This window comes from Manis javanica, chromosome 2 (genome assembly GCF_040802235.1).
Source record: "Manis javanica isolate MJ-LG chromosome 2, MJ_LKY, whole genome shotgun sequence".
In the NCBI taxonomy this organism is placed as follows: domain Eukaryota; kingdom Metazoa; phylum Chordata; class Mammalia; order Pholidota; family Manidae; genus Manis; species Manis javanica.
This window is the reverse complement of record NC_133157.1, coordinates 111,005,175-111,017,731: the sequence shown is the minus strand read 5'-3', so window position 1 is coordinate 111,017,731 and position 12,557 is coordinate 111,005,175. Positions and strand designations below refer to the sequence as shown.

The 12,557-nt window shown below is 37.3% G+C and overlaps 1 protein-coding gene across 7 annotated transcripts in view; it reads left to right on the top strand.

Annotated features, from left to right (window-relative positions):
• The window catches only part of MALRD1 (MAM and LDL receptor class A domain containing 1), a 672,837-nt gene that overhangs the window by 541,210 nt on the left and 119,070 nt on the right, over positions 1-12,557 (top strand). The window contains exon 38 of one of the 7 annotated variants that reach the window (XM_073229125.1): positions 11,408-12,539. The exons of the other annotated variants lie outside the window; for them this stretch is intronic. Coding sequence (XP_073085226.1) covers positions 11,408-11,450 — 43 coding nt within the window. The 3' untranslated portion in view covers positions 11,451-12,539. Of the gene's footprint in view, positions 1-11,407; positions 12,540-12,557 lie in introns of those variants that run through there. 7 annotated transcript variants of the gene reach the window in all.

The following is a 12,557-nucleotide window of genomic DNA, read 5'->3' as shown; positions in this document are numbered from 1 at the left end:
TTCAGCCATCTTCATGAACTATCTTAGCTAGATCTCCTTGATAATTTGCTTCAACTTCTACATTACTACTTGAGGCACTTACTTTACATCTTGCACTTTTGTATTATGGAGATGGTGTCTTGCTTTAAATTTCATGAACCAGTCTCTGCCAGCTTCAGACATTTTTCTACAGCTTCCTTCCCTCCCTCAGCCTTCATAGAACTGAAAAAAGTTAGGGATTAGGCTTTTGCTTAAGGGAATGTTGTGGATGGTTTGATCCTCTATCCAGACCAATGAAACTTTCTCCATATCAACAATAAAGTGGCTTCATTTTCTTATCATTTGTATGTTCACTGGAATAACACTTTTAACTTCTTTCAAGAACTTCGCATTTACAACTTGACTAACTGTTTGGCACAGGAGACCTAGCCTTTGGCCTATCTTGGCTTTTGACATACCTTCCTCACTAAGCTTAAACATCTAGTTTTTAATTTAAAGTGAGAAACAAGCAACTCCTCCCTTCACTTGAACACTTAAAGGCCATTGCAGGGTTATTAATATATGTTTCAATAGTATTGTGTCTCAGGGAGAAAGCAGGCTGAGGAGAGACAGAGCATTACTGGTTGGTGGAACCATCAGAACATGCACATTTATCAAATAGGGTCACCATTCCATATGAGTGTGATTTTTGGTACCCCAAAATAATTACAATAATAACCTCAGAGATTACCATCCCCATAACAAATATAGTAATAATTTAAAAGTTTGAAATATTGAGAATTATCAAAATGTGATGCACAGATATGAAAGTAGCAAATGTTGTTGAAAAATGGCCCTGAAAGTTGGTAAACTCTTCTATAAACTTATTAACTGTTAACTCTGCAAATAGTACCCATTTTAAAATTTGTGTTTTTTTTCTGAGAGGGCATCTCTCATATTTATTGATCAAATGGTTGTTAACAACAATAAAATTCTGTATAGGAGACTCAATGCTCAATGTACAATCATTAATCCACCCCAAGCCTAATTCTCGTCAGTCTCCAATCTTCTGAAGCATAACGAACAAGTTCTTACATGGTGAACAAGTTCTTACATAGTGAATAAGTTCTTACATGGTGAACAGTACAAGGGCATTCATCACAGAAACTTTCAGTTTTGATCACACATTATGAACTATAAACAATCAGGTCAAATATGAATATTCATTTGATTTTTATATATGATTTATATGTGAATCCCACATTTCTCCCTTATAATTATTATTTTTTTAATAAAATGCTGAAGTGGTATGTAGACGCAAGATAAAGGTAGAAAACATAGTTTAGTGCTGTAAGAGGGGAAATGTAGATGATCAGGTGTGTGCCTGTAGACTAAGTATTAATCCAAGCTAGACAAGGGCAACAAAACATCCACGGATGCAAAAGATTTCTCTCAAAACAGGGGGGGTGAGGTTCTAAGCCTCACCTCTGTTGATCCCCAGTTTCTCACCTGATGGCCCCCCTGCGACTGTGCCTGTCTTAGGTTGTTCCTAACTTGAGGAATCTTACCCGTCTCTGGCTAACCAGTCATCTTCCGGCGCCATACAGGGAGATGTAAAGTTGGTAAGTGAGAGAGAGGCATTATTGTTTGAAAAGGTTGGCTTTTTACTTCTTTGAAGATTTATGCCCTGTGGCTTCTATGCCCAGCATTTGTCTTGAGGTATCTTTACCACTTGGAAGAATTATGATACTCGGTAAATTCAATATGAGGCATGAATTCTATTTAAGGGTGGTAATTAGGAAGGAAGAAGAAAAGCTATAGGAGTAGCAGATGGAAGATAACATGGGAAGATTGATTATTTCTTTGACATATCTTATAGAGTAACTTAAGCATGTATAGGTTTTAAACTACTAATTAAATTGTGCACACACATTAACATAATAGGAATACAGTTACATAAGCAAAGCAGACCTATAATTACCAGCCATATCCAGTGAAACCAAGAAATCCAGTTAGGTACCCAAGGCATTTGTGAAAACTTATCAATGATATGATGGATACCTGAATTTGAATAGTTTGAGAAAAACTAGACAAATTAAAACAACACAATCCTGGGAACTGTTCACATCCCATATGTTCTTTTCACAGTAGATAGTCTATAGTCGCATGATTTTGGGGCACTGCAACTTGGACTTCTCCTAATTCTTGGTTGAGTTCTGAAAGTATAGATCCAGTCAAATTTGTTGTTTTACTGTATGCACAGGCCAGCTTAGATATTTATTTCTTCATTCCAACGGCAAGTCCAGGAACCGGTGGGATGACTGCAGCTACAACTGCAGCATCGCCTGGATCTTTGTTGAGGTCTTTTTGATGATCATCTTATGGTATGAGTCTTCCAGAGAGTGCTGATGTTGGAAGTTCTTCTTCATATCGTATCTTAGTTCATTTTCTGGGTAGCCAAATAAGGCTTTGATCCTCTGTATAAACACAAACAGACCCTATGCCCACACCTTGATATGCCCTTTATACCATTGTGTAGAACTCATTGGAGGTCACCACACAGGAACTGCTTTTTTTTTTTTCAAGAGAAAGGAATATTATCAGAAAAATGTACCTCCATAGCCAATCATCTGACACCCTTTAAGTGATCAAAATTAAGGATATTTAAAGCATGCATTAATTGTTGATTTACAGTTATTTTTATCCTATCAAGGAGTAATCCCCCTTTCTTTCTTTTTTTTATTATTAATCTATACTTACATGATGAATATTATGTTTAATAGTCTCTCCCCTATACCAGGTCCCCCCTATAAACCACTTTACAGTCACTGTCCATCAGCATAGCAAAATGTTGTAGAATCACTACTTGTCTTCTCTGTGTTGTACAGCCCTCCCCTTTCTCCCTCCAACCCCCTTTGCATGCTAATTTTAATACCCCCATTCTTCTGACCCCCCCCCCCTTATCCCTGCCTACCCACCCATCCTCCCCTTTCCCTTTGGTACCTGTTAGTCCATTCTTGGGTTCTGTGGTTCTGCTGCTGTTTTGTTTCTTCAGTTTTTCCTTTGTTCTTATACTCCACAGATGAGTGAAATCATTTGGTATTTCTCTTTCTCCGCTTGGCTTATTTCACTGAGCATAATACCCTCCAGCTGCATCCATGTTGCTGCAAATGGTAGGATTTGCCCTCTTTTTATGGCTGAGTAGTATTCCATTGTGTATATTTACCACATCTTCTTTATCCATTCATCTACCGATGGGCATTTAGGTTGCTTCCAATTCTTGGCTATTGTAAATAATGCTGCGATGAACATGGGGGTGCATCTGTCTTTCTCAAACTTGATTGCTGTGTTCTTAGGGTAAATTCCTAGGAGTGGAATTCCTGGGTCAAATGGTAGGTCTGTTTTGAGCATTCTGATGAACCTCCATACTGCTTTCCACAATGGTTGAACTAATTTACATTCCCACCAGCAGTGTAGGAGGGTTCCCCTTTCTCCACAGCCTAGCCAACATTTGTTGTTGTTTGTCTTTTGGATGGTAGCCATCCTTACTGGTGTGAGGTGATACCTCATTGTAGTTTTAATTTGCATTTCTCTGATAATTAGTGATGTGGAGTATCTTTTCATGTGTCTGTTGGCCATTGTATTTCTTTTTTAGAGAACTATCTGTTCAGTTCCTCTGCCCATTTTTTAATTGGGTTATTTGTTTTTTGTTTGTTGAGGCATGTGAGCTCTTTATATATTCTGGACGTCAAGCCTTTATCGGATCTGTCATTTTCAAATATATTCTCCGATACTGTAGGGTTCCCTTTTGTTCTATTGATGGTGTCTTTCGCTGTACAGAAGCTGTTCAGCTTAATGTAGTCCCACTTGCTCATTTTTGCTGTTGTTTTCCTTGCCCAGGGAGAAATGTTCAGGAAGAGGTCACTCATGTTTATGTCTAAGAGGTTTTTGCCTATGTTTTATTCCAAGAGTTTAATGGTTTCATGACTTACATTCAGGTCTTTGATCCATTTTGAGTTTACCTTTGTATATGGGGTTAGACAATGGTCCAGTTTCATTCTCCTACATGTAGCTGTCCAGTTTTGCCAGCACCATCTGTTGAAGAGACTGTCATTTCGCCATTGTATGTCCATGGCCCCTTTATTGAATATTAATTGACCATATATGTTTGGGTTAATGTCTAGAGCCTCTAATCTGTTCCACTGGTCTGTGGCTCTGTTCTTGTGCCAGTACCAAATTGTCTTGATTACTATGGCTTCGTAGTAGAGGTTGAAGTTGGGGAGTGAGATCCCCCTACTTTATTCTTCTTTCTAAGGATTGCTTTGGCTATTCCGGGTCTTTGGTGTTTCCATATGAATTTTTGAACTATTTGTTCCAGTTTGTTGAAGAATGTTGCTGGTAATTTGATTGGCATTGCATCAAATCTGTATATTGCTTTGGGCAGGATGGCCATTTTAACGATATTAATTCTTCCTAGCCATGAGCATAGGATGAGTTTCCATTTGTTAGTGTCCCCTTTAATTTCTCTTAAGAGTGACTTCTGGTTTTCAGGATATAGGTCTTTCACTTCTTTGGTTAAGTTTATTCCTAGGTATTTCATTATTTTTGATGCAATTGTGAATGGAAATGTTTTCCTGATTACTCCTTCTATTGGTTCTTTGTTAGTGTATAGGAAAGCTACATATTTCTGTGTGTTAATTTTGTATCCTGCAGCTTTGCTATATTCCGATATCAGTTCTAGTAGTTTTGGAGTGTAGTCTTTAGGGTTTTTTATGTACCATATCATATCATCTGCTAATAGTAACAGTTTAACTTCTTCTTTACCAATCTGGATTCTTGTATTTTTTTGTTTTGTCTGATTGCCATGGCTAGGACCTCCAGTACTATGTTAAATAACAGTGGAGAGAGTGGGCATCCCTGTCTAGTTCCCAATCTCAGAGGAAAAGCTTTCAGCTTCTCGCTGTTCAGTATAATGTTGGCTGTGGGTTTATCATTTATGTCCTTTATTATGTTGAAGTACTTGCCTTCTATTCCCATTTTGCTGAGAGTTTTTATCATGAATGGATGTTGAATTTTGTCAAATGATTTTTCAGCATCTATGGAGATGATCATGTGGTTTTTGTCTTTCTTTTTGTTGATGTGGTGGATGATGTTGATGGACTTTCAAATGTTGTACCATCCTTGCATCCCTGGGATGAATCCCACTTGGTCGTGTTGTATGATCCTTTTGATATACTGTTGAATTCTGTTTGCTAATATCTTTTTGAGTATTTTTGCATCTACATTCATCAGGGATATTGGTCTGTAATTTTTTTTGGTGGGGTCTTTGCCTGGTTTTGGTATTAGGGTGATGTTGTCTTCATAGAATGAGTTTGGGAGTATTCCCTCCTCTTCTATTTTTTGGAACACTTTAAGGAGAATGGGTATTATGTCTTCTCTGTGTATCTGATAAAATTCTGAGGTAAATCTGTCCAGCCCCGGGGTTTTGTTCTTTGGTAGTTTTTTGATTACCATTTCAATTTCTTTGCTCGTAATTGGTTTATTTAACTTTTGTGTTTCTTCCTTGGTCAGTCTTGGAAGGTTGTATTTTTCTAGGAAGTTGTCCATTTCTTCTAGGTTTCCAGCTTGTTGGCATATAGGTTTTCATAGTAGTCTTTAATAATTCTTTGTATTTTTGTGGAGTTTGTCGTGATTTTTCCATTCTCATTTCTGATTCTGTTGATTTGTGTTGATTCTCTTTTTCTCCTAATGAGTTTGGCTAGATGCTTGTCTATTTTGTTTATTTTCTCAAAGAATCAGCTCTTGGTTTCATTGATTTTTGCTACTGTTTTATTCTTCTCAATTTTGTTTATTTCTTCTCTGATCTTTATTATGTCTCTTCTTCTGCTGACTTTAGGCCTCATTTGTTCTTCTTTTTCCAGTTTCAATAATTGTGATGTTAGACTATTCATGTGGGATTGTTCTTCCTTCTTCAAGTGTGCCTGGATCACTATATACTTTCCTCTTAAGACTGCTTTTGCTGCGTCCCACAGAAGTTGGGGCTTTGTGTTGTTGTTGTCATTTGTTTCTATATATTCCTTGATCTCTATTTTCATTTGTTCTTTGACCCATTGATTATTTAGAAGCATGTTGTTAAGCCTCCATGTGTTTGTGAGCCATTTTGTTTTCTTTGTAGAATTTATTTCTAGTTTTATACCTTTGTGGTCTGAAAAATTGGTTGGTAGAATTTCAATATTTTGGGATTTACTGAGGCTGTTTTTGTGTTCTAGTATGTGCTCTATTCTGAGGAATGTTCCATGTGCACTTGAGAAGAATGTACATCCTGTTGCTTTTGGATGTAGAGTTCTATAGATGTCTATTAGGTCCATCTGTTCTAGTGTGTTGTTCAGTGCCTCTGTGTCCTTACTTATTTTCTCTCTGGTGGATCTATCCCTTGGGGTGAGTGGTGTGTTAAAGTCTCCTAAAATGAATGCATTGCAGTCTATTTCCCCCTTTAGTTCTGTTAGTATTTGTTTCACAAATGCTGGTACTCCTGTGTTGGGTGCATATATATTTAGAATGGTTATATCCTTTTGTTGGACTGAGCCCTTTATCATTATGCAGTGTCCTTCTTTATCTCTTGTTACTTTCTTTGTTTTGATGTCTCTTTTGTCTGATATTAGTACGGCAACCCCTGCTTTCTTCTCACTGTTGTTTGCCTGAAATATGTTTTTCCATCCCTTGACTTTTAGTCTGTGCATGTCTTTGCATTTGAGATGAGTTTCTTGTAAGCAGCACATAGATGGGTCTTGCTTTTTTATCCAGTCTATTACTCTATGTCTTTTGATTGGTGCATTCATTCCATTTACATTTAGGGTGACTATTGAGAGATATGTAGTTATTGCCATTGCAGGCTTTAAATTCGTGGTTACCAAAGGTTCAAGGTTAACCTCTTTAGTATCTTACTGCCTAACTTAGCTCACTTATTGAGCTGTTATATACACTATCTGGAGATTCTTTACTTCTCTCCCTTCTTATTCCTCCTCCTCTTTTCTTCATATGTTGGTTGCTTTGTTCTGTGCTCTTTTTAGGAGTGCTCCCATCTAGAGCAGTTCCTGTAAGATGCCCTGTAGAGGTGGTTTGTGGGAAGCAAATTCCTTCAGCTTTTGCTTGTCTGGGAATTGTTTAATCCCACCATCATATTTAAATGATAATCATGCTGGATACAGTATCCTTGGTTCAAGGCCCTTCTGTTTCATTGTATTAAATATATCATACCATTCTCTTCTGGCCTGTAGAGTTTCTGTCGAGAAGTCTGACGATAGCCTGATGGGTTTTTCTTTATAGGTGACGTTTTTCTCTCTAGCTGCCTTTAAAACTCTTTCCTTGTCCTTGATCCTTGCCATTTTAATTATTATGTGTCTTGATGTTGTCTTCCTTGGATCCTTTCTGTTGGGGGTTCTGTGTATTTCTGTGGTCTTTTCAATTATTTCCTCCCCCAGTCTGGAGAAGTTTTCAGCAATTATTTCTTCAAAGACACTTTCTATCCCTTTTTCTCTCTCTTCTTCTTCTGGTACCCCTATAGTATGGATATTGTTCTTTTTGGATTGGTCATACAGTTCTGTTAGTATTGTTTCGTTCCTGGAGATCCTTTTTTCTCTCTCTATGTCAGCTTCTATACGTTCCTGTTCTCTGGTTTCTATTCCTTCAATGGCCTCTTGCATCTTATCCATTCTGCTTATAAATCCTTCCAGGGTTTGGTTCCCTTCTGTAATTTCCTTCCTGGCATCTGTGATCTCCCTCCGGACTTCATCCCATTGCTCTTGCATTTTTCTCTGCATCTCTGTCAGCATGTTCATGATTTTTATTTTGAATTATTTTTCAGGAAGACTGGTTAGGTCTGTCTCCTTCTCAGGTGTTGACTCTGTGATCTTTGTCTGCCTGTAGTTTTGCCTTTTCATGGTGATAGAGATAGTTTGCAGAGCTGGTATGAGTGACCACTGGAAGAGCTTTCCTTCTTGTTGGTTTGTGGCCTTCCTCTCCTGAGAGAACAGCGACCTCTAGTGGCTTGTGCTGTGCAGCTGTGCGCAGACAGGGCTTCTGCTTCCTGCCGGCTGCTATGGAGTTTATCTCCGCTGTTTCTGTGGCCATGACCTGGCTCGGGCTGCTGCTCCAAAATGGTGGAGCCCCGTTGGAGGGGGAGTGGCCGGGAGGCTATTTATTTCCATAAGGGTCCTCCGTGCTCCCTGCTGCCCAGGGGGTTGGAATGCCCAGGATCCCCAGGTTCCCTGCCTCTGGACTAACTGTCCCACCCTGCCCCTTTAAGACTTCCAAAAAGCACTCGCCAAAAAACAACAACAACAACAAAAATAAAATTAAGTAAAATTAAATAAATAATTAAAAAAAAAAACGCATGATTTTCTTTGTCCTCAGGCACCCGCTCACCGGTCCTGCTGCCCTGTGTCCCTAGTATCCAGGATCCCATGCATGCACTGTGTCTGTGCTCTGGTCCAGATGGCTAGGGCTGGGTGATTAGGAGCCCTGGGCTCCCTCTCCTTCCCCGCTCCGAGTCCTCCTCCTGCCAGGAGCTGGGGGGAGGGGCGATCAGGTCCCACTTGGCTGGGGATTGTATCTTACCCCCTTCGCAAGGCTCTGGGTTCTCACAGGTGTGGATGTGGTCTGGACATTGTTCTGTGTCCTCTGGTCTCTATTTTAGGAAGAGTTGTCTTCATTATATTTTCATAGGTATATGTGGTTTTGGGAGGAGATTTCCACTGCTCTACTCATGCTGCCATCTTGGCTCCGCCTCTAAAATTTGTTTTAAAAAATCAGAACTAAAATCTGGAAAAGAATAACATTGAAAAGAGGAGAGTTTAAAAAGTAGCTATATGAGTTAAATTCCTTTGTTATTTCAGAAGAAGGTAGATATTCCAAATCAATTTAGGATTTGTTTGAGAAATATTAGTTGTAAATATATTCCTTCATTGTTTTATTGTTAAATATATATAACATAAAATTTACCATTTTATCCCTTTTTAAGTGTAGAAGTAAGAAGTATTAATGTACATTCACATTATTGTGCAACCATCACCATCATCCATCTCCAGAATGCTTTCATCTTGTAAATATAAAATGCTGTACCCATTAGGCAATAACATCCTACCTACCCTGAACTCTGTCGCAGTACTTTGTCTCTTACTAATTTGACTACTCTAGGTGCTACATGTAAATCAAGTCGTACAGTATTTGTCCTTTTATGACTAACTTATTTCTCTTAGCAGAATGCATCAAGGTTCATTCGTGCTCTACCATGTATTTGAATCCCCTTCCTGTTTAAGACTGAATGATAGTCCATTGTGTGATTATACCGACTACATTGTGTTTATCCATTCATCCATCAGTGGACACCTGGATTGCTTTCACCTTTTAGCTATTGTGAATAACACTTTGAACATGGGTGTACAAATGTTTGTACCTATTTGATCACCTAATTTCAAAGCTATGAATATATTTTAAATTTACCACTGAAGGATAAAAATAAAATATATAGCTTTCAACATTAACAGAAGGAAAAGAGGAAAGAAAATTGCAGTCTACCAGCCGACAGAAACCAGGAAAAGAGAAAATAATGAAACAAAAATAATACTAAATAAGAAGTACAAAATAAAATAATAGAAATATTAAAACCAGCAATCTCAATCCATTTAAATGGATGAAAATTATTTAGTGGCATTGTATTGCTAATTAAAAAAATTCCAATTACATGCTGCTTAAAGAGAATATAGAAAGTTTGAAGAGAAATTGTTTGGAAAACATATCTAAGAAAAACTTATAAAAGTAAAGCTGCTAGATAAATTTTCACAAATGCCTAGGGTGCCTAACTGGTTTTCTTGGTTTCACTGGTGATGGCTGGTAATTATAGGTCTGCTTTGCTTATGTAACTGTATTCCTATTATGTTAATGTGTGTGCGCAATTTAATTAGTAGTTTAAAACCTATACATGCTTAAGTTACTCTATAAGATATGTCAAAGAAATAATCAATCTTCCCATGTTATCTTCCGTCTGCTACTCCTATAGCTTTTCTTCTTCCTTCCTAATTACCACCCTTAAATAGAATTCATGCCTCATATCGAATTTACCGAGTATCATAATTCTTCCAAGTGGTAAAGATACCTCAAGACAAATGCTGGGCATAGAAGCCACAGGGTATAAATCTTCAAAGAAGTAAAAAGCCAACCTTTTCAAACAATAATGCTTCTCTCTCACTTACCAACTTTACATCTCCCTGTATGGCGCCGGAAGATGACTGGTTAGCCAGAGACGGGTAAGATTCCTCAAGTTAGGAACAACCTAAGACAGGCACAGTCGCAGGGGGGCCATCAGGTGAGAAATTGGGGATCAACAGAGGTGAGGCTTAGAACCTCACCCCCCCTGTTTTGAGAGAAATCTTTTGCATCCGTGGATGTTTTGTTGCCCTTGTCTAGCTTGGATTAATACTTAGTCTAAAGGCACACACCTGATCATCTACATTTCCCCTCTTATAGCACTAAACTATATTTTCTACCTTTATCTTGCGTCTACATACCACTTCAGCATTTTATTAAAAAAATAATAATAATAAGGGAGAAATGTGGGATTCACATATAAATCAAGTATAAAAATCAAATGAATATTCACATTTGACCTGATTGTTTATAGTTCATAATGTGTGATCAAAACCGAAAGTTTCTGTGATGACTGCACTTGTACGGTTCACCATGTAAGAACTTATTCACTATGTAAGAATTTGTTCACCATGTAAGAACTTGTTCGCTATGCTTCAGAAGATTGGAGACTGATGAGAATTAGGCTTGGGGTGGATTAATGATTGTGCATTGAGCATTGAGTCCCCTATACACATTTTATTGTTAACAACCATTTGATCAATAAAAAAAAAAAGTAAAGCTGCTAAAAAAATAGTAAAACTGCTATAGCAGCAAAGTAAAAATAGAGCCAAATTAATTTAAAATAATGATGAAAAGGAAAAAATATAACAGGAATAAAAGTAGCTAAAAGAGTAATTCCTCATGAACTTAAATGCAGCCAACACTACAAGTATCAAAATACATTTAGCAAAATTGATCTAATTGCAAGGAAAATTCATTTCCAGAATGGAGAAAAAAATGAGATAAGTACACAGTAGATATTTTTTAAAGTATGATACTAATAATTTTTAAAAAATATATCTTTACCTGAAAAAAATACCAAAAACAAAAATAATCACAGATAAATTAATAAAGTCTCCCACCAAATGGCCGTTGCATCAGATTAGTTTTTTTCTTTTGTCTTTTAATATGAAATACACATTTACAAAATTGAGGAAAACATTTATGTGAACAATTATAAAATAAACTCCCATATCTGATTGTTTTAAAAATTACCATCATGTCTTTGTGGAACGATAATCTGTTTTTGTTCCAACTATTTCAGAAAAACAAAAGGAAGTGGAAAATCCATTCTGCTCATTTTATGAGATTTAGGATAATGGATAAAGACAGAACAGAGGATAAAGACAAAATAATGCAGAAGACAACAGAGGAAGTGAAGACCAACTCTACCTCTAAACACAAAGGCAAAAATCAAAAGTGAAATAATCACAAATAGAATTTACCAATTGTTATGAGATAAAGTAACTTGGTCACAGGGAGATTCCACAGCTGGCCACTGTGCTAGTGAGTGACAAAACTGGGTGTCACACCTACCTGGTTCCAGAATCAGAGCCAAAGGAGAGTTCTTGGTGATTTATAACTACAACAGTCATATGCTCAAAATTATGTTTTAGGAAGGTTAATATCTCATTCCTTTTACAGAAATAAATGAATCAGCAAACATATCAGCCACATGACAGGGTGGACACTTGGGATTAAGCAATAGTACCAGTATGCCTGGCAGTAGATGTAGTTTCCAGAACAAGTTTGAGATCACTTTCCTGGAGAGGAAGTATTAGGTACTAGAAAGACAGCATCACCTGACAAATAAAGAATTCAGGAGAGTAGGCAAAAGTTTTAGTCCTGTAGGTCAACAAAAGGAGTGCCAGAGTTATGTAAGGTGAATGTTCAAGCAAAGGCCCTGAATAAGATCACTTGACAATCAACACTTTTTTTTTCCTTATTGATTTCTCTCCATGGTTGTGAAAAATGACAAATGTGTGAAAGGCACAGGACAAAACAAATAAAGGTAGGATGAAAGTGGAGAGAAGGCTTAATGAGAATGAAATTAATCATAAGAGTTACAGGCACACTGCTACTCTGAAAGTAAAGTGATACCACATGAAGGCAGTAACAGAAAATTAATTTTGGATGAGATTTTAGGACTTAACAATTAATTGAATATGAGTGAGGAAGAATCAAAGATTACCCTAACTCTTCTTACTAACTTGAAAAACGGTAGTACTATAAGCAGGGACGGGAATGTCCGTTAGAAGTGTTGTTTTTAAGTGAAGAGACCTACTATTTTATTAGAACTATCCAGAAAGTATATATTTCCAGCTACTCTAGGAATGTGCAGCAAGCAATCCTTCACCAGAGCTAAGGTTTGTTTGCAATTATTATGGCTTTTATTTTTTTTCCTTTGCTCTTAG